Source organism: Genypterus blacodes, unplaced genomic scaffold (assembly GCF_046128005.1).
Source record: "Genypterus blacodes isolate CSIRO-AG114 ecotype Tasmania unplaced genomic scaffold, CSIRO-AGI_Gbla_v1 ptg000061l_1, whole genome shotgun sequence".
Lineage (NCBI taxonomy): Eukaryota > Metazoa > Chordata > Actinopteri > Ophidiiformes > Ophidiidae > Genypterus > Genypterus blacodes.
The window spans coordinates 1,456,123-1,483,026 of NW_027466873.1; the positions used below are offsets into that span (position 1 = coordinate 1,456,123).

At 45.3% G+C, this 26,904-nt stretch overlaps 3 protein-coding genes across 5 annotated transcripts in view; all 3 read right to left on the minus strand.

Annotated features, from left to right (window-relative positions):
• Positions 1 to 7,572, minus strand: part of trim36 (tripartite motif containing 36) — a 28,812-nt gene extending 21,240 nt beyond the window's left edge. The window contains exons 1-2 of one of the 2 annotated variants that reach the window (XM_076153997.1): positions 7,510 to 7,572; positions 554 to 788 (exon numbers count right to left, since the gene is read on the minus strand). In XM_076153997.1, coding sequence (XP_076010112.1) covers positions 554 to 788; positions 7,510 to 7,572 — 298 coding nt within the window. Of the gene's footprint in view, positions 1 to 541; positions 789 to 7,509 lie in introns of both variants that reach the window. The other variant, XM_076153996.1, reaches the window with a different exon arrangement.
• The window catches only part of pggt1b (protein geranylgeranyltransferase type I, beta subunit), a 123,073-nt gene extending 101,398 nt beyond the window's left edge, over positions 1 to 21,675 (minus strand). The window contains exons 1-9 of one of the 2 annotated variants that reach the window (XR_012963866.1): positions 21,521 to 21,675; positions 20,904 to 21,022; positions 20,145 to 20,209; positions 19,764 to 19,915; positions 19,287 to 19,419; positions 18,276 to 18,321; positions 15,782 to 15,966; positions 15,502 to 15,610; positions 13,360 to 13,995 (exon numbers count right to left, since the gene is read on the minus strand). Coding sequence is in view for 1 of the 2 variants with exons in the window: in XM_076154037.1 (XP_076010152.1) it covers positions 13,829 to 13,995; positions 15,502 to 15,610; positions 15,782 to 15,966; positions 18,276 to 18,321; positions 19,287 to 19,419; positions 19,764 to 19,915; positions 20,145 to 20,209; positions 20,904 to 21,022; positions 21,521 to 21,648 (1,104 nt within the window). In the remaining variant the exon portion in view is untranslated. Of the gene's footprint in view, positions 1 to 10,783; positions 13,996 to 15,501; positions 15,611 to 15,781; positions 15,967 to 18,275; positions 18,322 to 19,286; positions 19,420 to 19,763; positions 19,916 to 20,144; positions 20,210 to 20,903; positions 21,023 to 21,520 lie in introns of those variants that run through there. The other variant, XM_076154037.1, reaches the window with a different exon arrangement.
• Positions 21,676 to 21,904: 229 nt separating this feature from the next.
• Positions 21,905 to 26,584, minus strand: ccdc112 (coiled-coil domain containing 112). Its single transcript, XM_076154250.1, has 14 exons — positions 26,537 to 26,584; positions 26,033 to 26,142; positions 25,729 to 25,850; positions 25,449 to 25,538; positions 25,177 to 25,252; positions 24,637 to 24,763; positions 24,235 to 24,357; positions 23,849 to 23,986; positions 23,637 to 23,755; positions 23,428 to 23,554; positions 23,133 to 23,300; positions 22,826 to 22,924; positions 22,587 to 22,705; positions 21,905 to 22,125 (listed from the first exon to the last, which is right to left on the minus strand). The coding sequence occupies exons 1-14, from the start codon at positions 26,579 to 26,581 to the stop codon at positions 22,095 to 22,097; spliced, it is 1,494 nt and encodes a 497-aa protein (XP_076010365.1). The 5' UTR covers positions 26,582 to 26,584; the 3' UTR covers positions 21,905 to 22,094.
• Positions 26,585 to 26,904: the final 320 nt, after the last annotated feature.

Here is a 26,904-nt window from a genome sequence, read left to right on the forward strand (position 1 = left end):
TGCTGAATATTTGCTTATTGGTTCCAGAAATGAGAACATTGCTTTAAGTAACATTCCCTGTTGTGCTTTCTATTCAGGCAGATTGTATGTTTACAGAAATCCACACCTGCTGAATGGGACCAACACCTGAGGTGACGGCAGAGCTAACGCGCAAACATCAACGAAGGAGGCAGATACTGTAACAGGAAGTAGAACTTACTCATACACCAATAATGTCTCCTTCCTGAAAGGATATCACAGATGGCCGCGGATGCACTCGATACTTTAATTTCCCCGAGTTCAGAAGGAGGGCCCATTATTAGCTCCCATCGGCTCACATAACAACTCGCACAATCCGCCCGCCCAACAACACTGCGAGCACTGTTGCCACTAATGCCTTAACTCGCTTTTGAGCTTTTAGCGCAGCAGAACTGAGAGGTTTCATCGCTGAGATCTTCTGGGCTTAAATAGAACACACCTGTCTGAAAAGAGTACACATAAACACACACTCTTGGCATTGAGTAGGGAGTTACCGAAAACCACACACTTTTTGGTTTCTTACCCCGCGACCCACCTGTTCGTGCCAGCCGGTCCAGCCTCTCCATGGACGGGGAGGGAACCCTGGAGCGCGGGCTGCCGGGCATGGAGCACTCGGAGCCGCCGTCAAATGAGTCGTCCAGGTTTAGCATCAGCAGCTCCCTGACGCACTTGTGGCAGATGCTGTGCTGGCAGGGCAGGATCAGAGGGTGGGTGAAGAGCTCCTTACAGATGGGGCAGATCAGCTCCCTCTCAATGTTCTTGATTGGGACCTGAGGACAGAGATGCGTCAAAAACACTAACTTTTACATTTTGGATTTCTGGCCTCAATGTCTTTTTAATATATGATACACAAGGAAATTCGAATGACTTAGGGGAAAAAAGACATCAAGCAAAACATTGACATTTTTAAATTGGCAACTGTACTTGTATTTAATGGTATAGATAGTTTCTAAACCTATGATCAGAGCATGTTCCTGCTGCAGAACGCACCTCATCTACAATTCTAGCTTCTACTTTCCACAGGTCTACATTTCTGAGACTTCCCCAATGATCAACCCCCTCATTTTAAACATTTCTAAACATGAATTCCATCCCAGTCCATCTTATCACATAAAGTTGCTCCATTACACCACAACATGGCGCACTGCTTGCATCTCCTTACACAGCGTTATCCTTGTTTACATTTCGCAGCCACATCATCAATGTTATTGAGCCTGTTGACCTACATGGTTGCTGCTAGAGCTGAATTTCTGTGCTATATTTATTGACTTCGTCCATACTATAGTGTTGTAAAGTACATCTTAGTAATCTTCTTGAGTAACTATAATTTCGCCCCTTAAAATATGGTGGAATAACAATTTAAAACCCTGGAAACTGCAGTACAGCCTCTGCATGACCAGTAACAACCACCGAGATAATCTTTACCATGTTTCTGTTACATTGCATAAGGCAGGATTAACCACTGGCTAAATATAGACAAACAGCAAATGTACATTTCCAACAGCACATTCTAACATTTCGAATAAGTCCATAATATGAGACTTGTTGACTCCACGGCCGCTACAACAGAAAGACAAACGCGTAAATCTCCTCAAACATCACTTTAAGAAAACGCCTCCACACGTGTTTATGGACAATAAACCGGAGTAGAGAGGAAGTTTAAACGGAATCGGCAAACAAAGCTGTTCCCAAGCTTATTCGCGACCAAACGCGCTTTATTAAACCAAACAATGGTTCCAAACAACAATGAATGGGCGCGCATTGGCTTTAGTTTCCTCTCCTTCTTCTTCCTCGTGTATGTGTGGAGAAGTTTGCGGCTAAGGAGTGGGGAGGAGAAGCTACAGGCTCTTCACAATGACGAGCCGAAACACACTTCTATCGAGCGTTCAAAACCGCACAAAGCCTCCGTTTCTGTCGCCACTTACCCCCATTATTATGCTGCTGCTGCGCCGCGTTTCTGCAGACATGCCGAGGGACGAATGTGACCGATACGAACACTGAGGAGAGGAGAGGCGACTTATCCGCCTGGGGAACAACAAACACGCCGAGACGAGCCGGGGTTACAGGGAGAGAAAGACGAGTGAGGGAGTTTAAACTGAGGAGTGACGCTGCAGGGCTGCGGTGAATCAGCAGCCAATTCACTGCTGCGGGGGGTGGAGGGTGTGTGTGTGAGGGAGAGAGCGAGAGAGAGAGGAGGGGTGAAGCTCCATGGGATACGTTTACACTTGGCCACTTTTTGTATTAGGATTCTATTCGGATAGTATGGGTGCGTGTATGTCACTTTCTCATATGATTCCATTTGGTCTCTTATTACTATAGTTGGAGGGAACATGTGTGGAAGTGTGGCAGAAACATTGTTCAGGGGTCCAACATGTGCATCAGGTGCCATTCGTGTCATTTACATCTTTATGTTGTGTTTTGTGTTTTATTTGCAAGAAACAAATTATACACATTAATGTAGTGAGAGATGCAAATAGATGACATCACCATGAATTGAATGAATGAACTGAATTTCTCAAGCTTGGGATAATAAAGGAATTGTTCTTCTGATGTCACAGTTGTTAATGGTGGGGTGATGGCTGGGTTTCCTGGGGCGAAACTAGGGGCTTTGCTCACTATGAATGATGATTTCATAATGTTTGATTTAGTTCCAACTTTAGTCCAACTCAATCTACTCTACATGCATTTAAGTGCAATGATTTTGACTGTGATTATGAATAAAACATTTTGAAAATGACTTTTCTTTATACAAAAGCTCTGCATTTGCTCACGTGACAGGTCCTCTTATCTGTGAATGTGAAAATGTAAAACAATAAAAACAATTCCAATCAAACAATATTGCATGAGATGGCACAACAGTGTGGCCTGTACCAATGCAAACCCTATTCATTCATTCATATTGAATCAAATGACTAATAATTGATAAATGTCACAGAATCACAATCAGAATTGTTTACGCATTGTAATTATAAAATCAAGGTCATATATTTGACGTTAGAACTTAGACCCCAAGATTAATCATGAGGCTTAAAACACATGACATGACCAAGTGTAAACAGAGTCTAAATGTCAGTGCCTATAATGTGAACAGGATACATAATAATGATACAAGTTACATGAAATAACTAAATGTACAGGCAGTCTTAGACACAGATTCTATTTTCGGGTCAGCCTTAAAGTGGCCGAACTCCTGTAGAGGTCACAGTTGAAGTTAATTTCAACCTGACAGCCATTTTCATTTACAGTCATTTACACGTCATTTCTGAGTAAAATTGGTCATTGGAAATTTGTTCACTAAATTTAAGTTTTAACACAACTCAGTTGTATGCATTTAATGTTTACCACTTCCCTGCTTGGTGTTGAAATCAAAACTTTGTAAACTGGGTAAAATTCAAACTGAAAATCTGCATATGCAGCAATCACTCCAATTAGATCATTCGTTACACCTGTGTGTGGTCAAGGCCCATCTGTGGCCTGTTAATCAGAGAGCAAACAGAGTGGGACCAGGTTATAAAAAGCTGCAGTGGTTTCTGAACCGAGTATTTCTTATCAGACTGGTTCAGTTCTGTGGGCTGGTAGGCGCGCACAGGCTCAGTTTGCGGCTTTATTGGCTTACAGCTATGACTGAAGCCATGGGAGTTCTTCTGAGGTATGTCTTTCACAGACTGATTTTGTGTCGCATCATCAATGCTGAACTATTTCCCTGGTTGCTTATGAATTGTGGATGTCTTTACTAGGGTACTGCTGGTGTCTTTGATAACTTCAGGAAGGCATCATGTAGATGGTAAGTTTAACTTTGATGGCACTGACCAAACTGGCTGCATGGATGATTGATTATCTGTTCTCTAGCTTACAGCATTGGACTTCCTGTGAAGTCTGACGGTTCTGGAGACTCAAACTTGAGCTCTGACACAGGAGTAGAAGCTTCACTGACCATTGGCTCTCTTGGTAGTTCAAACCTATTTGCTAAACGTGCCGGTAGCTCAAATAAAGGCAATATGCCTCAGCCAAGTTTCCCTTCTATGCATCCTGGGTCCCCACCCATGAAGCCCAGGTACCCAGTAGAGCTGCCTCAGCAGGTGAGCTACCTGCCAAAGCACCCGTCCAAACAGCTGAGCCAGCAGCTCAAGCAGCCTAGCTACCCGCCAAAGCACCTGCCCAACCAGCTCAACTACCCGCCCAAGCATTTTCCCAAGCAGCTGAGCCAGCTGCCGATCCGGTGGCCCAAGCAGCCGAGCCACCTGCCTAAGCAGCAGCCACCGCAGCTGAGCTACCCGCCAAAGGACCTGCCAAAGCTGCTCAAATATCCACCTCAGCAGCAGCCTAGCCGCCCACTCCAGCAGCCCAACTCCCTGCCCCAGCAGCGGCCAGCACAGCCAAACTACCCGTCCCAGGAGAGCCACAGACCAGCGCAGCCCAACTATCGACCAGCGCAGCCAAACTACCAGCCCGAGCGGCAGCCATCACAGCCCAACTACCCACCCCAGAGCCACCTGCCCAAGCCCCAGCGGCTGCCCCAGAGCCGGCTGCCCCAGAGCCACCTGCCCCAGCGGCAGCCCCAGAGCCACCTGCGGCAGCCAGCGCAGCCCAGCTACCCACTCCAGAGCCACCTGCCCAAACCCCAGCGGCAGCCAACGCAGCCCAACTACCCGCCCCAGCGGCTGCCCCTGAGCCATCCGCCCCAGCAGCGGCCAGAACAGCCCAACTACCCGCCCCAGCAGCGGCCAGCACAGCCCAACTACCCGCCCCAGCGGCTGCCCCTGAGCCATCCGCCCCAGCGGCGGCCAGCGCAGCCCAACTACCCACCCCAGAGGCAGCCAGCACAGCCCAACCACCCGCCCCAGCGGCTGCCCCTGAGCCATCCGCCCCAGCAGGGGCCAGCGAAGCCCAACTACCCGCCCCAGCAGCGGCCAGCACAGCCCAACTACCCGCCCCAGCGGCTGCCCCTGAGCCACCCGCCCCAGCAGCGGCCAGCGCAGCCCAACTACCCACCCCAGCAGCGGCCAGCGCAGCCCAACAACCCGCCCCAGCAGCGGCCAGCACAGCCCAACTACCCGCCCCAGCGGCTGCCCCTGAGCCACCCGCCCGAGCAGCGGCCAGCGCAGTCCAACCTCCCGCCCCAGCAGTGGCCCCAGCGGCTGCCCCAGCAGCGGCCAGCGCAGTCCAACAACCCGCCCCCGCAGCGGCCAGCGCAGTCCAATTACCTGCCCCAGCAGCGGCCAGCGCAGTCCAACTACCCGCCCCAGCAGCGGCCAGCGCAGTCCAACTACTCGCCCCAGCAGCGGCCAGCGCAGTCCAACTACTCGCCCCAGCGGCGGCCAGAGCAGCCCAACTACCCGCCCCAGCAGCCCAACTCCCCGCCCCAGCGGCGGCCCCAGCAGCCCAACTCCCCACCCCAGCGGCGGCCCCAGCAGCCCAACTCCCCACCCCAGCAGAGACCAGCGCAGCCCAACCACCTGCCCCAGCAGCTTCCCCAGAGGCAGCCAGAGCAACTCAACTACCCACCCCGGCAGCTAGGGCAGCCCCAATCGCTCATTGAGAGGCGGCCCCTGCAGCTCCCCCAGAGGCGGCCAGAGCAGCCCAACTCCCCGCCCCAGCGGCGGCCCCAGCAGCCCAACTCCCCACCCCAGCGGCGGCCCCAGCAGCCCAACTCCCCACCCCAGCGGCGGCCCCAGCAGCCTAACTCCCCACCCCAGCAGAGACCAGCGCAGCCCAACCACCTGCCCCAGCAGCTTCCCCAGAGGCAGCCAGAGCAACTCAACTACCCACCCCGGCAGCTAGGGCAGCCCCAATCGCTCATTGAGAAGCAGCTCCCCCAGCAGCCCAACTCCCCGCCCCAGCGGCGGCCCCAGCAGCCCAACTCCCCGCCCCAGCGGCGGCCCCAGCAGCCCAACTCCCCACCCCAGCGGCGGCCCCAGCAGCCTAACTCCCCACCCCAGCAGAGACCAGCGCAGCCCAACCACCTGCCCCAGCAGCTTCCCCAGAGGCAGCCAGAGCAACTCAACTACCCACCCCGGCAGCTAGGGCAGCCCCAATCGCTCATTGAGAGGCGGCCCCTGCAGCTCCCCCAGAGGCGGCCAGAGCAACTCAATTACCTGCCCCAGCAGCCACCAAATCAGCCCAACTACCCACCTGTGCAGCCCCAGGAGCCTGAGCAACCCAACAAACGCCTTCAGGTTGTGGGATAGCTACAAGTCTTGCGTGGGTTCAGAGAAGTAAGAATTTCCTCAATTGAACAAGATTTTTACATTTCAGTTCAAGAAGGTTTTGGGTGAAAGTCTACCTGGAACCGCATCATTAAAGGCAAGAGTAAATGTAGCTGCTCTTGTCGCATTTCCAGGAAAATAAGATGTATGAAGTTAACATGGATGTACAAAACTCTATTTACATGATATGTTCTCTTTTAGACAAACTCTGAAGATTCTTCCTTGGCTGCTTTTCCCTGGGCCTTGTATTGAATTTAAAATAAAGTCTTAAACACTGTATTCTGCCTGGTTCCTCAATACTATCTTGGCTCACAGATCCTCCCGAGTTTATTTCAGCCATTAATACTCTAGTGACACAAGAGAAGTGGCTTAGGAGTTGAAGCCACCACATTGGCAGGTTTATTGGTTCTACAAAGGGTGAATTGTAGTCACTGGGGCTGAATTTACTTCTAAACTTGCAATTCTGTCACTTGCAAGCCATAGTGTCTTGAACTCAGTAAAGGGGTAGTTTGGCCTTTAGTGGGTAGGTTTGCTGCAGGTTAAGGGTTGGTCAAAATATAGCTCAATATTCACTTTCAGACACTAATCCCAGAAATGTATTGATTTTGTCAAAACTGCTGATTCCATCGAGTCTGATGGCCAGTGAGTCAATTGTCTTTACACAAACCTCCCTTTGAGCCATGATTACACAAAACGGCAGCACATGAGTGATCTGTGTAAATTTTAGTAGTCCGCATAGCAGAAGCGGCTCCCAGTTTTGTCCATGTAGAGGACGGAGGCTGCATGGCAACATTATCCCTCTTCAACTGGCTACATCTGCCAAGGGACCACACACAATGATACCAACTGGTAACCTCAGTAACCCCTTGCTCTGCCTCGCCACTGCAGCGTCATGTGTCCCACATAGTGAGTGGCATCTGTCCTTGGCCTGCAGTGCCATCTCAGACTAACCAGACCTCTAATTAGACTCTTCATGCTGTCTAAGAATAGAATACATCCCTGTGGCTTTAAGGCATGGTAACAGAAAAGAATAGTGACATTATCAAAGCTTGGATGGAAGACAATGATGTGGACATGTCTTTCCTTGTAAATGGAATAAAAAGCCTAAATGGCATCTAAAGCATATAGTCTCTAATGCCAACATGTGATATTGGACCACGTAGGACTCTTTGTCAGCATCATCGTGTCAGTGAGAGGCTGCAGGCCGGCTGGCAGAGCAGTTTGACGGGCAGATCCTCCCTGTCAGGACCCGTAAATCATCCGGATGAGACTCGACTCGACTCACCTCGCCTCGCTCGATCCGCTCCACGATGCTGGCAAACTCGGTCATATCCTCAGAGTCCGACATGGCTACAGATGGTGTGAGGCTGGACGTGATGGGTGTGTGCGGAGCGACCGACGGACACACAGAAATAGTATTTATCTTTTTTTCTACAAACAAACGGAGCCGGTGACAAACAGCTGCGGCTTATTAAAGGAACAGGATCAAATGATGTCCGGGAGAAGTGAGACGATATCCAGGGAGAAGAAGCCGCTCCACCCTCCTCATCCTCATCTGCCGTCTCTCTTTTTTCCGGCTGCACTATGGCAATTTGATTTGAGTTGGCATCATCTTGGGCGAAAACCCCGCCCCCGTCTCTCTCTCTCTCTCTCTCTCTCTCTCTCTCTCTCTCTCTCTCTCTCTCTCTCTCTCTCTCTCTCTCTCTCTCTGGCGACGTCTCCTCCCCTGACAAAAGCTCTTTCTATCCTCTTTTTCTGTCATCTATCAAACCGTGTCAGATCCCCCCTTTATTGTACATCAGTCACCACAATAACAATGAGAATAATCATAGTAGTATTCTTCCAATTGCTGTGTGTGTGTGTGTGTGTGTGTGTGTTGGCCTGTTACGCATGGTAGGTAACGCGCTCATGTGTGCATATGTTGCTGTATTTAGGCCGGATTCTTCCCATGTTGCGAGCCAAATAACTATAACGCATAATGTTTTGTTTTCTGTCTGAGCAAAAGCTTGGAGTTTGTATGAATCTGTCAGATTTAAATCCAGGGATGGAGCCCTTAGGAACCGGGATTTGACAATGACCGTGTCCGGGATCGAGTTTGTGCGTAAATTCAACATTCAACACCAATGCCACTTGTTCCGCGTCACCAGATGGCATCGCGTCACACACACACACACACACACACACATATTCCGCCTCATTGAGCCCGAGCATTGGGACAAAGAGACACAAGCTCATCACCCAACAACTAACTGACCAGCTTGTTCAAAATCTATTAGCACCCACGTGATCACAATAGAGCTATTATCTCTGGAAATTGAGGAACGTCTGCTTTGTGCCTAAAATGTTTGCTTGAAGGAACAGCACAACTAATCTTCTAAATATGTCAATATTGTTTGTAATTGAGTGCTTAAAGTTTAATTTTCCTATCAGTGTCTTGAAACACAACAGAGTAAAGTAGATCGCTGCATTAGAACGAAGACAATGATGATCCACCATGATTCTGATGAAGACCTTCCCACCTGCTCTGTTAACAAATGATCTCCACGTTGCTTCATTTTATTGACAACATTGCTGCGGCTCTTTTTATGACCATCAAAGGCTCGTGGGAAAACATGATTTCAGTGCTCCAGTGTAAACATGGATGTAAACGACTCTTCAGTTACCCATGGAAGGCTATAAAAGTGGACCACAGTGTCCTCCACTTGAGTGAATAATCAATAGAACGCATTGATTAATGTGTTTTACTTGGTAGAATTGATTCACGTTAAATAAGTACATTGTGAATGCAGCTGTTATATAAGCCTGAGTCCACCCCAGGCCCTGTGCAACGGCGGAAATGACTCATTCCTATCACAGAGCAGTCAAAACAAATCATGGATGAGGGTGATTTTGTTTTCATCAGGGAAACAGAAACACAAAGGTTAAATTAGAAATGAGGGGAGATGATGATTCACATCATTCTGTGCATGTAGATTGATGTTTATGCGACATGAATGGAGTATTATACCATTTTAGACTAATGTCATATTGGGGAACACACCAGAATCCAGTCCAGTCCAAAATGGTGCATAACACTTAAAGTTATTACAGCTGCAGCCTAATCCTGCCGTATCTTCTGATGCCAAGAAAAGCAAGCCAGATATATAGGCTGAGGCAGTTCCTACACTTTCTAATTCACTCCTTAGGTGTGGCATCTGTGTCTGGAGGCACACAGGTGTAGATGCTCTGTGGACCAGGGGACTAGAACCAACCACACCCAGGACACAGCTGCAGTGTGTTCTCAAGGGAAGTTTCTTTCAGGTTTATCCTCTATTCAAACAGAAAGGAATTATATTAAAGCCAAATATGTTTGTGTTGCTTGCGACAAACCTTTTTTTATTACATCTCCATTCAGCTTTGATAGCAGAGGAAGTACTGTGCGTACATTTCTGCATTCACAGTAACTTTTGTGAGTGGGCTGTGCTCTGCAGCTCCCTGGTGAGCGTGTGTGTGCTTGGATGTGTGCCCTGTATGCAACAAAACTCCCCTTCCCCCAGAGCTGTGAATAATGTCTTTGTTGATGCCCTAGTACATGAGATTTTAAGGATATATTAATGAGAACCCATCTAAAAACCAAAAGGATTAAGAAAAAGGTGCAAATGTTCTCGATAGCCAGATCTTGTATGAGCTGATGCAACACAATCAAGACATAAACCAGAGTGTGGGGATATTAATGAAGCCAACACATATCTTAGATGAAAGTATGTTGCACCAGAAGATGAAAATGGTAAATAAAGGGTACAGAAACACCCAGCAATGCTACAAAGTATCCGCACATGACGCACACTGCAATATTTGATACAGCATTGTTGTAAATCACTGTAAATACACTGCAGTGTGAATAAGCTGGTATGTCCCCTTTTCATTACAGTATCATTTTGACTGTTGCACTTTGAGAACATTCTGGAGTCTTACTTGATTCTTTGCAGAGCTGATAAAATGTTTCTGCCATAGTGATGCCGGTTGGCCAGTTATTCAAAACAGAAAACACTGTTCAAATGCAAGATATCTGGTCCGCTGCTGGTTCCGCAAAGGACTGACAGTATTTATGGATATTTACAGTCACCCTATAGGAGGCTTTCTGGTGCTTGATGGACAGGCTTTTTGTTTATACTACAACCGTTCAGACAGATAGTTCATCTCCAAACCTAGTGGTTGTATTTCCTTTGGTCTGGTCGCTCAGGATTCAAGCCTGATATTTTGGTAACTCACTTATCTTCTCATTCTACCATCACAATACACCTTCCATCAAAATCCAATGTGCATATTGCTTTAAAATGATTTGGTACATTTGTTAGGACAACCTGTTTCTATATTGGAAAACCCTATCGGCTTTTCCTTTGTGCAAATTATCTCAGTTGATCTTAAAAATGCCTACAGCCTTTACCTTTGGTGACACAGACAATCGTAACTTCCCAATAATCTTGTTAATTCTGTGCACCTCTGCCTGTAGAGGTGCTAGAAGGGCTTTGGATTCACTTGCAACATTAAAAACACACACACGAACATAAAGTCAACAATTGAAAAAGTTAACTTGTGTTTTTATTTACCATAAATACAGTGAGTGAGCACTGCTAAGCTAGAATCCAACATTGCTGTCCTTAAATTCAAAGCTAAAGTATTATAATCCATCACATAACATTTGCATATCCTCCTCTAACCGTCTCACAGGTGTAGCTGTAAACATGTTTTTTTGTTTTCATATGGGCACTTGCACAAAAGAAGTCCCATCATTATAGACATTTACATATACAGTATATCTACACTCTACAAAGTACAGGAAAAATAAAACTCCATTCCATTTGTTTGTACGTATATTAGTTCACGTTATGGTTCCTGTTGAACACACACACATGGGATTTTGGCTCCATCTCTGCACATCGTTTCACTTCCATGACATAATGACTGCTGACATGCAGCCTTCATCTGTGGCCATCAATCGGCAGATCCATCAATCGCTCCATAGGTTCGTATCATTTTGTCACTCGTAGCTTTTATCCTTCTAGGGTCGATGATGCAGCCTTTACAGTTTCTGCCTCAATCCTTCATTGCTTCCTTGATCAGATGCAACAAGACTGGACCAGGACAGAGTTTGTCATCTTATATCTGATTAAGTCTGTGATATGAAAGAATAAAGGGGTAAGAAGAGAACTTTAAGGACAGTAAATGGTGTTAGGATGAATCTGTTCTAAATCCCAACCAGAGAACTATTCTCATCAATGCCTTTCTTTATGGAAACAGCCGGCGAACTGAACGCGTTTCAAAGCGCAGGTACAGGACAGAGGAAGGTGGAAGCCGGTGAAGAGGTACTGCAGTAGATCGCCACATGCCATGTCGTCCTTATGAATTGCTGTTTGTATGCCACTCAATGCTGAAGAATGGGGGTTGGGAGGGGGTCACAAATAATACAGAGAGCTGTAGAGATGGTGAGGCACAATTCAGAGTCAGATTTGTGTGTAAGGCCACAAACCCAGGCATCATAACATGCGTGAAGGCCAAGGTCTAAAATTTGAACTGATTTCAATCTCAGGCTACTACAATCTTTTGTTTAATTTTTTTTTTTTTTTTGCATTTCAGATTCACAACTCACAACTAAGTCAATAAGAAGAATACGAATTGTAATAATCATAATAAGGCAAAGTTAGTTTGAATGTGTTGAATCGCACTGCAGTGTGTCTGAGGGCAAACACAGCTGGATTTACAGTTAACTCAGCATTATGCTCAACATAACAAAACATTTCATATAAAAGACAGATACACCAAAATAACAGTTCCTGCTTCAGACAAAACCATAACACAAAGCAATAGCATGATATGATGTCATTGGCTATGAGTGAGTCGTTCTCACACCAAAACAAGGTGAGCCAATACTGATGTTTGGATCCTGTGATGAAGGGACACACTGACCCAGGACAGGCAGTCAGGAGGTTTCTGCACCCCGACAGTTTACTTTAAATAATAGATGGGTCAAATTATTTATTTATTCCCCTCTCCCCCTATCTTCTTTCTTTATCCTCCGTCTGCCTGCTCTGGTTTCTATCGCTGTGAATGAGGGCGGCGGCTCAGACCGAAGGGAGGGGGGGCAGGAGGCCAGGCAGAGATTCATTCTAACAGAAGGACGCTGCACAGGAAACTGAGGGGGGAAAATATGTCTCAATCCGTTCAGAAATGCAGGCAGAGAGCAGACGCCTGTGGGCTTTTATGTTACGGGCAGACACGGCTGCATTCTGTTTTCAACTGCAGGGATATTAGCTTTAACTCACGTGGAGCAGGTGCACCGCTACCCAAATGAAAGGGAGTGACTTTGGGGCTGGGGGACGACGTTGTGTGTGTGTGTGTGTGTGCTTGTGTGTGTGTGTGTCTCAGCTTCTTCAGGTTGATGCCAGGAGGAATCAAGAGCAGCAGATCGAGCTGGATTCAGAATTCTAGCACCTACGTGTCGCTGTGGCTTCTTTGTTGTCCCTGATGAGTGTAAGCAGCATGCAGGGAACATGACGGGTGCAAGCCTGTTACTCAGCTCAGTTCAGAGTTCACAAGTCCGGGGATGAGGGGATCTTATCTGCTGTTATGCCTCGCAGGGGAAAACTAAATTCCCTTGCGACACCATCAAGAGGCCCCATGTTTTCTTTTCTCTCTGCCTCAGGGAAAATATGAACAAGCCTTTATGTTTTCTGTCTTATGGAAAAAAAAAATGAAGCCTCGGTTCTGTTCCCACTCTTTCAACGAACACAGAGAGCCGGCAGTGGAGGACAGGGAGCTTCAAGTTTTGGTTAAAGGGCAACATAATGGTGTTGATGATATTGAGTGTTGGGGAGGCGTTTCCTTGGAGACGTCTATGCACATACGACTGTTAACCCTAACGGACATCCCAACAGTTCTTATGCACACGTTGATTTTCTGTACTTTCAAAACGGCAGCAAAAAAGCATAACTAGACTATCCATTCAGAAATATAAATGTCCAGTCAAACACTGGCTTAAGCTAAAGCCAGCAGTTACACCAAGACACCTGGAGGACTCAGTTTAGAACGACGGCGAGCACAATTCTGCAGCCCAAACCAGATTTATAACAGGAGAAAAAGCATTGTCTTAGAGGACAGAGAGAGCGAGTAGTTTTACATTCTTGATTAGGAAGTGAGAAAGATTGTTTTGTTCATTATGATGATGATGATGAGGTTGTGAAGTAGTGAGGTTTCCAAAACCGCATCATCTTTAAAATTTGCCAAAGTGAAGCGTCTAGAATGTTGTGAAGTCTCCAGTGAGGCCGATATTATTTTCTGCCGTTCAGTTTCTCTCCCGCAGAACATTGCACACCGACTGTTAGGTACGAGTGTCTGCTAGTAAAAAGGCAGCAAGTAAAGTAAAGCGTGGCTCATATTGCTTAACAGAAAAAATGCTCTAAATCTAGGAAGTTCGTACTGTGTGTATCTGAAGTCTTACAACATGTTCCTGGTTTTCTTAGCAGAGGAAGCCTCACACAGCAAGTCCAGTTGCTTATGACCGCCTAGTATTACATGTTCCTGATTGTTTAAACCTGTTCAGGCACACGCTGTGGACCGTCCCTTTGTCAGTGCTGTCTGCTGCAGACGTCGCCGTTGTCCCTCCATGTCTGCTGCAGCTGCTGGAGGTGCTGAAAGGCTCTCTGGGTGATGTTAAGAGCTGGGTGGACCTTCATCAGACTGGGCTCTCCAATCAGAGACAGACCGCACAGCCCCAAGTAGGCATGGAGAGGGTCTGGTGGACAGGGGACGGAGAAAACGGGGGGAGAAACTAGGTCAGGCAGGAACGTGCGGCAAAGCAGAAACACCTACCAGAGACACGGGAGACGAAGAGGAGACCATAATGTGGCTGCCACTTCTCCTTCCATTACTGGCATCAAGAAAACAATCGCCTAATGTCCCGTAAACCTCACCAGCAGTAACCTTGTTGTGGTGCTGTTCCTTTAAGAAAACAGAGCTAATGCACATAGGTTGGCCCCTTTAACCCCTTGGAGCAGAGTGAAAGCTGCAGGGGCCAGTAAATGGAGCAGTAAGTGAATTCTAATGAAATGACAGATGATTGGACATGAACATTAGAATCAATCAAAGCACCATTAGCTGTGCCAGGGGTCATAATGACTCAATGTCAAGGTTGAAGAGAGGAGACGTCTGAATCAGTGTCCGCTTACATTAGGATATTAAGTGATGCACGTCCAATGTAAGGCTGGCCCCTCTGAGAATGAGTTTTTAAAATAAAAGCCTAAGGATTTAAGTCGGAGGTGAGTTCAGTCTGTAGCTTAAGCTGTAATAAGTCCCACATTACTGTCTGATAGGTGGAGGAATTCATTTTTTAATTTCTCAGATGAGGACTGCACCGTTGAAGCACGACACAAGTCTATTAGTTTCATCCGGGTACTTCAAGAGCAGAGACCCTTTACTTCCTCAAACTCCTTTTGTCCAATAATAAGCAAGAGGTCAATCCAGATTTGGTTTTGTTTTGCTTCTTTGTTTCTTCCCGGCCTTGTTCCTGTAACGCGAGGAGTTTGATCTCCTGTGTCCCGAGGCTAGCTAAGAACAATCGCCTCATCAATAACACATCACTCACACACACATCACACACACATAGGCGAGTACACCATTCAAGTTTAGGGTTACGATCACTTTTCTATGGCCGTGAAGCAAAAGTGAGCGACCACAGCCCCGCCCTGACCTCCCTGCACCTGTGGACACGGAAACCGCTTCAGCCCGACACATGTTTGTCCTCCAGGCAGTAACAATATGTACCAAGTCTGGAAAATACTGCGACATCATTTAGTCCTAAGACGTGACCTACATTTACCGGTCTGTCCTGGAACACTCGCAGTCTTGATTCACGCTCACAGAACAGACTTCCACTAATCAGGAGTGACACTGGAACAATGGCCTTCACTTCCTGCTCCGTGTGCACAAAGCCTCTTTAATCTCAGCTCTATCACTCAGACCTTTCACACCTCCCTTTATTTACTCATTTCTGCTTGGTTCCATTTTCTTCACCTTGTATTATGACACCGTTGTACATTTTTGTGCGTTGGTCCCTTTGAGATTAAACACGCGAATAAATTATGAATATGCCTCTTTTGTCTTGGAAACTAAGAAGCTGGACAGACATCCAAAAGCTGGGGAATTGGAAGCCTGGGAAACAGATACTCCAAAGTCTACAAACATTATGAGCTTCATCAACAGTCTGTTAATAGCTCCCACATGTGGGTATCAGATTCTTTACCTGGATGGCTGTCTGGCCACTTGGCAAAGCCGCCCACCAGCCGATCCTGCGTGGACAGAATGAACCGTCTGTTCCTCTCAAAGTTTGTATACTGGAACACGTTTAACAGCTACAGGAGAGACGGTGGAACAAGAGCATGTCAGGGGAGGAACAGAACCAGGAGGAAATGTAACACTAAACGGTAGATAAATGGTGCCAAAAGAACAAATTCATAGGGCAAATACTTTTTCCAGACTAACATGTTAAAGCAGGTGGGAGTGTGTGTTGGACCAGTGTGTACCTCTAGCGTTGCTCCCACCCAGAAGGAGTAGCATGTGTCTACAGGTTTGTTGGGGCGGCCGTGGAAGCCGCTCTGCTGCCTCATGATACACCAGCGTCGGATCCTGTCCAGCTCCCGCTGACTCAGCGCCTCCTCCAGGCGACCCATCAGACACAGGGAAGCTATGGCGCAGTATGTCCAACCGCCTGCACACACACACACAGAGCAGCTTTATCAGACGTGATAAATAGACACCAGACATCGAACACAGACAGAACGCTTTCACGCTCATTTCCCCTGCTTTCACGTTGGACTAAATGGCACCACTGTTTCCTGACAGCGCAATGGAAATGAAAAGCTGCTCCGTAGCGTTCCTAAATCTAATCTGCCTTTACCTAAAATGTAATTAGAAGAAACTAATCCAATCAATTAAACCCAGTAATTCTCTGAGGGACTGTGTTGACGATCAGAGGCTCTGACAGCAAAGCAGCGCCAACATGTTGAGATAAAACCTGAAGATTTGACAATGGACAAAACACTTCAAAACCATAAATACGCCCTGAAAAATGGTAAATGCCAGGAAATGGACTTGATACCACTCAGACCGTCTCAATCCACAAGTACAAACACAAGACGCAGCTGGAAGCACATAAGGATCACACGGCAGTTATGATTTGGACACCGGACCCGACCAGTTTGTCTGTTTGAATCGGGACCAGCTGTTGCCGACAACTTGGGGACAAAGAGTCTTTTGAAGAGGCAATTCAAATAATTCCCACGAAGGTTATTTTAGAATTTACATAAAGAGGCAGCGGGTTAACGATGCTTCCTTTTTTCCAATAACTGTAGACGGTCAAATGAGAAAAAGTGCGCACTGTTTATTTTCTCTTGCATGGTTTGGCGTAATTACAGGGTAATGCAGTACAGGCAGGTTGCTGGCCTTTGTGTGTGTGTGTGTGTGTGTGTGTGTGTGTGTGTGTGTGTGTGTGTGTGTGTGTGTGTGTGTGTGTGTGTGTGTGTGTGTGTGTGTGTGTGTGTGTGTGTGTGTGTGTGTGTGTGTGTGTGTGATGAACCATCACAAGCATCACAATGACAAGCAACTTTCCCTTTCCATGATGATGCAGTGGAGTGTGTATTCACAGAGATGTGCTTACGTGCTTTGATATAGTTTCCTACATTTTCATAGAAGCAAAAACCATGGCGACTTCTCATTCATGGCCTGAAGACTGCTTTAAGGTTAGAGAAGGGGGATCGCTTCAAACCGCCGTATTGTTCAGCGGCTGAGGAAAGGACAGGCGGTTATCAGTGCAGGCGCAAGCAGCAGTTAGTTAGCCGTCACCTCCTCCCACCGAGCCGTCAGCTGCTTTCACTGTCACGCTCCATTCTGGCCCTGAGCCTGTGCCGTACCCACATTAGTGTTTGCTTATCTGTTAGAGTGTGTTTACGTGTGAGGGAAAGCAACAAAGGTGGAGTAATGTGTGTGTGTAGGTCAGGGGTGTAAATCTGCCCGTCACATCGTCACCCCACCCCCCCCCCGCCCGCCTCTAATCGTCATGCTATCTGCAGAGCGAGCGCACATAAATCTGCAACACCGCTTTTCACCAAGAAACATTTATTGTAGTGGGCCGACTGTTTAAAGCAGAGCAGGGCGGGAAGGTACTTGTACTGTTTTATTTGTCAAATATTCAAATGTGACTCCTTTTTTCCTGTTGGACCGGTGAGGGTGATTCATTCGGGGTATTTTAGGAAAACGAAAAAGAGGCGTTTGTCATCGAGAGAAAAAGAAGAAAATGTTCCACCGTACAGTGAGCAGTCGCTAGGAAACAAAGTTGTTACCTCGGCACAGACATTTCGACACGCGGTACTGTTCTAGAAACAAAGGTGTGCGAGTCTGTGCACATCTAAGCCACGCGTTGTGGGAGGTCTCGCTGGGCTAAACACACACACACACAGGCTTTAAGGGGAGCAGGTAATAGGCATCTATTGTGTGTCTTTCCTCTAATGGGCCCTTAAACGGAGCGTCGGCGAGTGTATTGTGGGACGAGTCTGGGTAAAGCCTGTAATCACAGAGAGGGAGTTTATGGCAAAAATAGGAAATTACAGTGATATGAGGATCGGCTCCCTGCGGCTGGGTTTGAATGCTCACAGACAAAACTCCTGACTGGGCTGAGAGGGAAACCGAGAGTAATCAAGAGCCTCGTCCACGCGGCGGTTGCTGTGTGTGTAGGATGTGTGCCCCGAGTATAGAGAAAGAAGGTTTAATTTGAGTGTGTGCGAAGGGGGATTAATGAGAAAAATGTTTCTAGTGAGGAGGATTTCACTGGTTAATCCTTTAAACCAGTTACTCCCACGAGCCACTATCACACCCTCTACCACAGCACCACCAAAACACACACACACACACACCTGACCTGATGTGAACCTTCTGACTAATTAAATGCTACTCAGACAAACATGGATCTGAATTTTGTCCAGGTCATCCACCGGGTGAGCAGCACAGGTGCGTCATACTCACCATGCGACTCCCGTCCAGATCCCTGACCAAACCCGCTGTCGTACGACTGCAGAGAACAAAAACAAAGCCTTTCAAATTACATTCAATTTGATCCTACAAGGGCCAAAGGAATGAGATTATTGCAGCTGGAGATTAATCTGCATACAGTGAATTCATGATGTTATTAAACCCGGACTAAATGCTTCCTGCTTGCCCCTTGACCCATTTAGTTCAAATTTCTATAAAGTTAAGAGCTGCTTTAATGTGTGTTTAAGCGACACAACAAATACTCATAAGCAGTAGTTGTAACCAAAATGTAGCAGCTGAATATCAGACAAAAGTCATTGGGGATGAACTAACACGGTTCTCCTGCTGGTCTCCGCATCAGGTTTGATCCGATCGTAACAATAAGGTCAGTAAATTGATACCTGGCGCCATTCAAATGTAAGTGAAACTTTTGGTGTGGCAGAGAAGCTTGTCTACTGTCCCACACCTTTTTTAAACTAAAACACACATCATTCAGTGGATTCTGTACGCTTATATTTACCATCAATATGCTTTGCTGAAGACATATTGTAAAACACTAAATATGGCACTTTACACTCGTGATTTACAACAAATACATATCTTTTCTGTGTGTGTGTGTGTGTGTGTGTGTGTAAGCAAGAGCAGGTGTGATGCATACACGCCCATGAACACAATAACTAGACTATGTAATGAAACACTGTGGAAATGCCAAACCTAAAATAAATCATCTCCCCAGAGGATTCCGGCTGTAATGAAGACGATCCCTGACACTTGTCTGCTGTGAGGTCTCCGACACATCTGATGACAAAACGGAGCTGCTAAAGCAACGGCTGAGTGAAATATCTGTCAACGGCCCAACTAAAATATCCTTTTAGTGCCACATCATAAGCTCCACACATGTCTGGATGAACGGGATAGAGTCTCTACTACAGCGACGACACCACTCAAGCTCTTCCGTTCATCTCCCTTTAATCTTCCTCGGGCGAGTGTTGCGAGCGTGCTCACCAAACTCCCTCTGATGTACTCGATGGCCTTCTGGATATCCATGCCTGACCAGTCGTCCAGCATGTAGCAGATACTGGCAGCGCAGTAAATAAACCGTATATCATTTTCACTTCCCTCTGGCACTGCGTAGAAGCTGGAAACAAGAAGAGGCGGATAAAGTAACAAAGGCCAGAGAACAACAAACATTAGCTTAAGGTCTGTATTCAGGGTGTGTGTGTGTTTGAGTCTTTTCAATTAAACGGTTTTCTGTGGCAGTGTGGTGTGTGTGTGTGTGTGTGTGTGTGTGTGTGTGTGTGTGTGTGTGTGTGTGTGTGTGTGTGTGTGTGTGTGTGTGTGTGCATGTATGTCTGTGAACCTGTGAACATAAGAAAGTAATGTAGCCTAAATAGGTCTTAACATGACCTCTGGTGTCTTCGAGTAAAAATGAAAAGGCTCTTTTGAATCAGTGCAAATGTGTGCGTGTGTGTGTTTACTAACCTGCCATCCTCTAGCTGCAGTGCTTTGAGACCTGCCAGACAGGCCTGTTTGTTAACGCGGCTCAGGTCGTCTCCCAGGATGAGCAGAGAGCACAGCCCGGTGTAGGTCATAGCCACATGGCCGCTGTCGTATGGATGGAGCACTCCGGGACCCTGAAGTGTGAATTAACAGACACACAATCATACAAAGACTGTGTTAGTTAACACAACTAGCAGTAGTACACTATACAACTGCGCCACAACTCCCAATGACAAAGAGCAGATTAGTACAATGATGGATTAAAGGTTGTTGAAAATACATGTATAGGTAAGTGCATTCAAATTTCAAATATATGCTGGAATGTCACAGAACTAACATACACACACATGCATGAATATGTACCTTCGTGCTGTAAGGAATTCCAATATGTGACGACCCTCGAAACCCACAACGACTTAGATTGGACTCTGGAAAACACATAACAACAAGAAGGTGGCTGGAGGTTTAAGAGCTGTTTAGCATATACTGGACTGAGGCACGGAGCTGGACTGCTTCCATCATCACAAACCAGGTCCTGTTCATCGTACGGACCTTCAAGGCAGGAACAAAGTGCACTGCTGCCATCTAATGGGCATCATAGGAGCATTACATATAGCAGGACCCTGTGGGAAAATGTGTTCCTCCTGTAGGACATGACAAACATTCTGACAGACAGTGCTACGCTCTTATTTTCTAGGTTTTGTCAGTTGAAAAAGGTTACATGGAGGTCACTTACAAGTAAAAAAAATGCATTGGTATCTGCATAGAGCATGAGCAAGGCAGTAATGATAAATATTTTCAGACAGGATTTCAGTACGCAGTTACGGAGCCAGGCATTATCTGCTCATGATTTACCAGTTTAGAATGTTTCCTTTCTAGAATCCTCCTCCGGGAATAACTTGCAACTGCAATCTGTGCACTGCAAACCTTTATATAAATAATAGTTAGTAAATCTGGCTTCATATTATCATACAAACCGTGTCTCAGTTCGCAGGCAGACAGTGTTTCTAGTCTAAACACATTCCGGTCTCGTCTCACTTCAAAGGCGCTGAACACAACCAAACCATAATAGAGTTTCCTTGCATGTTGACAATCTGAATATGTATTGTAAATGAGACTTACTGTCATCTGTGGGCAAGACCTGTAATGAGTAGATCCACTCAATCATTAATTTCCTATCGATCACATCCAGGGCGTCCAACATGTCCAGACCAGACAGTGCAAAAAAGATGATGGTCAACCTAGACAGAAGCCAAGAGTTCGATATTGTGAATCTATAATACAGAGGGCAATAAAAAAATCACACATAGGCTGCAAGATCGATTCACACGAACGCTGTGAAAGAAACAGAGGCAACAAAAAGGTACGTAGGAACGCTCCTTTCAAAATAATGTTGATGAAATCTGGACAAAGCAGCTTTTTATTCACCTAGTATATGAAACTCGTAAATCAAGTTCAACTGTCACCCTCACTTGATGAACGTATGCGTCCTAAATACAGTCTTAAATTAAAGCATCAAATATAGGATCATATAGGCTACACCTGGCTGATATCGTGCGTGTGTGTGTGTAGTTTCCTGTCATACTACAGTGTCACAACTTCACTAGCTTGTGTTAGCAAAACAAGCTAAGTAGCACAAGCCTCCATTCAAAGCGAAACTACAGTTAGCATGCTAGCTACTCAAAAGCAGTGACACAACAGAGCAGCTTCAGCGCCATTATGAAGGTTAGTAAATATACCTGGTTGTCTCTAACGAGGCGTATCTCTCGGGTAAAACCTGCAGCGTTCTTTGGAAGAACCGTACATGTCTATCCCTTAAAAAGTCTATTTGCTCAAATTCTTCAAACTGGCTCTCTTCTTCCGCCATCTTTGCGTCCGCACCTATGGGGAATCTTTTCCGGTATGTGGTTTTTCAAATTAAAAGTACAAACTACGGAGTGTGTGACCGTTGAGCTTTCACCCTCACAACGCACTCAGCTGACCCACGTGTGGAGATTCTCTTTGAGGATACACACATCCCACAGCTCATCAACACAACACACAACAACAAAAATCAATATTTTATTATTGATTTTCATGTAAACACACACCTGAAGTAAGTGAGAAATTAGATTGTGATCAAATCTGGAATTGCAATCTTCAAGAAGTCAATAAATTCCCAAGTTCAATAACATATTTTAATAGTTTGTAAAAGAGAAACAACTTCAATAGAAACACAGGCACAATCTGGCTTTCAGGCCCCATTGGTTTGTTTTTCATTAAATTAAAAGCAGAAATTAGACATCATTGTCCAGTTTGTGTCCGTGTTCTTGATCACAGGCCTTGTCTCCAAGTGGGAACAGCTCTGAAACAGAATGTGTTGGTTATTACACACATGTTTCTTACTTCTGGCTTCTGGTTGAATTGGTTTGATATTTTTGGTTCTATCAAAAATCTTTTACTGAAAAAACATTAGGTCTGCTTACCCTAAAATGTGTTTTGGAAAAAAACCAACACAATAATCACCATACTAGGTATAGTTAATAAATACAAACAATAGCATAAAAAGGCACATTAAAAGCCTCTAAACTGACAAACGGAGTAGATATTTTGAATGCTAAACAATCAGAAGCAAGCAATAATAAAATGACAGAAAGTTATTTTACATGATTCAGCAACCATCCTTGGGTAGCATGTTAATTGAGATGGCTGACCACAATATATAGTAAAGTATAGTATAGTATAGTATAGCATAGTATAGAATAGTATAGAATAGTATAGTATAGTATAGTATAGTATAGTATAGTATAGTAGAGGTAATCAGACCTGTGAAACATTTGAAGAACTGGTCCTCCTCCTGAAGATCCAACATGTTTCATCCTCTCCTCCCATCCTTTTGTGGGACGGATCAGTCTGGAGGGGTCTCTGCTTATGTGACCCTCCACCTGCATGAGGGACATCAGCCTTATTCAACTTCATATATATGCATACTGTTTAAACTGCATATCCATCTTCACTTACTAGAATGCACGTAAGATTCTAATCTATGTGGCTCACTAACACACCTTCTCTCTTAACGTGGCAGCGATTCTGTTCTGTCTCTCTTCTTCCTGCTGCTCCTTCAGCTGTTTCTCCAGAACCTTTACCTCCACCTTGAAAACATCCTTAAAAAAGAAACATTTGCATAGGTTTGTGTTGTATGCATTACTGCAACACTGACGCTTGGTTTGCGAACATTAGCCTTGTTTTTGTCTTAAGGGTATTTCAAAAACCTAAATCCTCATTGCTGTTTGGCTAATGTGATGGTGTGAACTGAACTGATGGTGAAGACAGTATTAGTCACATAAAGACAACATCCCCGACCCCATGTACCCTTTCCAGAAAGCGTTTGATCCCCTTTGCAGACTCCTTCCTCTTTTTGTCCATCTCTCTCTGCTCATCATCTCTCTTCCTCCTCTCCTGTTCTTCCTCCTCCTCCCTCTTCAGTCGCAGTTGTTCCTCAACGGTCAGCTTCACCTCCAACTGTCGCTGACGCTCATTCTGATACACACAAATCATTTTGTTTTACATAAACAGTATGTCTATGCATCTATTCTGTTTGGTACTTTCAATGGTAAATAAAATAAATCCTCACTTATCCTAAACTTTACACAAGGCAAACACACACCTTTGCTTGTCTTCTCTTATGTTCCTCCTCAGCCAGTCTCTGCCCTTCTTCTTGCTCCTCTTTTCTCCTCTTTTCTTCTTTCCACTGCTCTAGTCGCCTTGCCGCCTCCTTCCTCTCCTCCTCAGTCCTAAAATAGAGGACAGTAGGAACCGCTAGGAACAGGAAAGAACTCAACAGCTGGATTCTATTCTATTCTATTGCCGCCTCACTTTTTTTGTTGAGCTTGTCTCTTAGCCTCCTCCTTCTCTCTCCGATCTACCTCCGCTGCCTCCTCCTCTAGTCTGGTTTGGCGTTGCTGCTGTTTACAGGTCTTCCACCGCTGAATAGCCTGATGACAAAGACACATTCATCAATCATGCACCTGACAAAGTACCTTTTCCTTCCTCTCGCACTCATGCATGTTGTGTTGCAGTGCCCCTACCTCCCTTTTCTTGTCCTGTAGATGGATGAGCTCCTGATGCCAGTCCTCATGCTGCTGGATGTCCTGAAGAGTTTTACCAGGCAGGTACAGTTTGGCCTCAGCCCTATAGGCTTGTCGCCCGCCGTGTTTGGTCCACACCTGGGAATCAAACAGATTTGAATAAAGCAGACAAAACCCTGCAGCCCTTAGTATCTACCCTGCTGAAGTGCCTCGGGGCAATACACTGAACCGTATCAGCTATATGAACAATGCTCTGTAACGGAGTGTGTAATGGTTGATCCTGTAACTATTGAAAAGCAAATGTATAACATGTATTATTGTGTTTGCACCTATGTATAAACATTCATATCAAACAATGATGTAGATAACTGATCAAATGCTATTACCTTGAGGAAAGCTTGGTGGTCAAATTGGTCCCAGCCGCCATAAGGGCCACCAGTCTTCTGTATAAAAGCCTCCATGGCTCTGACCTCTGCAGGGAGGTCTCTGCTCACGCTCAGGGCTTTTGTCTTTCAGAGAAAAAAATGCAATGTCAGCCGGCGACTGAACTGCTGCAAGGTGATAAGTGGTTGATATTTCAATCAGCACAAACCGCTATGTTCCTAAATCTAACACTATGGAAGATAGATTCAATATCGAAGGTTACATTTGTTATATGCAGAAGTCTTTGTGTCACATTAAGCCAAGAAAGCAGGACAAGACTCTCTCCTCATACATTCTTCTTCTGAACAACATAAATGATAGACAGTGGATAGAAAGAAGAAAGGGAAGTAGAAAGGATGAGAGACCTTAACAGTGGCAGCTGAGGGCAGTTTGTGGTCTGATTTGACAGCAAGGCTCCAGTTTTCAATCTTCTTCTCACAGGCATTGATCTCCTGTCTGCACGTCCTCTCCTCCTTCAAAAGCTCCTCAAAGCTGAGAGGAGCAGAGAAACATAAGGAAAGAAAGCTGTTGGTAATCATTTGAACGTCGCTGTTGTTTACAATCACTTGTTACTTATTGTACACATATTTTACTTCGCTCAAAAATAAGAAAAAGCTCTATATAGTTTGGTGAAATCTAGCATAATAGATCTGCAAATAACACTGCTTCACTTTACCAAATGTTTTCAACTGCATGACTTGTCTCACCTCAGAATGAGTAGAAATGAAACTGGGATAAAAGCCCTCCAGCATCAAATGTGTGTCAAACTGGGTGGAAAACTAATTGCAGTGGCCTAAAATATTCTCTGCTAAGATCAGACATTTTCCTATCAACCCTTGTATCTAAATGTAGATGGAAATGGACAAAAAAAAACACAGAATATCTAATCTGGCTCATCTTTTTACCATGAGCGCTGTTTCATCTTCATGTCGTTGATGGAGATTTCCACCTCAGACATTATCTGCTTCAGCTTTTCGATCACTGAAAACCCAAGAAGAGACGCAAAACATTTTACTGACATCGCAATTCTTATCATTTTATATGTGGCCGTGTAGCAGAAAGGCACAAGCTCGGATGACGAAGAGGGCTGAAAGAACGATGAACATAATGGCACATGTGATGTCGTACTGTGTGTTGGATTTACGCAGTTTCTCTCAACTTAGGTGCAGTAACTTACATTCAGGAGTTGGCTTCACATCAATAAGCTGTTTTTTAAACTTCCTCATCCCATTATTAATGTTTACCAGCTGCTTTTGAAGATTGGTTCCTAAAAGGAGGAAAATATCTGTATGAATTATTTATTCTACTTAATTGTTTTATACAACTTGTATTCAATTTTATGTATACTTTTTTTAAACAACAACCAACAAACATCACCAAAGAACTAAACAGGAAACATAACATTTCATTCTTTTTATGTAACTGATAAGATGTCATGGGTGGCAGCTGTAACTCACTCTCAGTGTTTCGCTCTTCCTCCAGCACTTTCTCACAGTCTTCCAGTCCTGCAGAAACATCTGTCCAGCTGTTCTTTCTGCTCTGAGCGCTCAAAGTCCTCTCTCGCTCTAACTTTTCAATCCTACAGAAATGGTAAATGTGTGCAAAGAGGCATTGATTTTAGGTTGAAATGAGTCTCGCCAAGAGATTTGAGGTAATGACATGAGTTCAATGTATCTGCTTATATGAGTGCTCATTCAAGAGATGTATGACGTCATAGGCACTGACACGGGCCTTCATTTATCTTAAAACCTTAGAACTCACAGTCTCCTGGTCCTCTCTGCTTCCCTGATAAACTGTGTAGCTTTCTGTCTGTCACTGCTCCCCGATGATGAAGAAGTACTGACGTGCCTGACACCGGCGTCTTCCTCTGCCTAATCAAATGTATTTGAAACAAAGAAAAACACACAAATAGATGAGTGTAATTACATGACAATCAATCCCTGGGGATCCCTGCACATAAATAAACTGTTGCTACTTCGCGTCTGATAATAGAACCACAAACAACCCCGCAAAATACTCTATTCCAGAATGAATTACACGCAGCTATCAGCGAAATTATGTGAAGAGAAATAGACGGAACCAGCAAAAGTTCGAATGGTAATGTAGCGGCACTGTAGCGGCACGTCTGCCTGTGACAGTGGCTAGCATCTACTCAAGCTAATTAGCTTACAATTCTGTGTCCAGCTTTAATCATGCTAGATGTATAAAATATTGCCTTCCAACTAAAATACGTCAATTTCTGAAAACAGTACTATATGTAACTACCAGACGACGTCCATCGCCACAAAATGCAGTTGCTAGGGCGGCCATCTTTACTCAGAGTGTAAACAAAACAAACTCTATTTAAAACAAACTGCAGTTGCCAATATATCCCGACAGAGGGCGTTGTTTATGCATTTGACGATTGACCTGAAAAACTGTAGTATTTTCATGTACAGCAGCTCAGACTAGACCATCTACGCAATGTTAAACTATCTTTTAACAGCATTCAGGTTTATGTCAAATTGAGTATTTTCCATTAATATATAGTATTGTGTTTTAACTGTATCTAACCCTGATACGGCAAATGCATTTCTGATTTACAGGAACGTCCATCCATGCTATGGCTGTAGCTCATTGCAGCCACCTGTAGC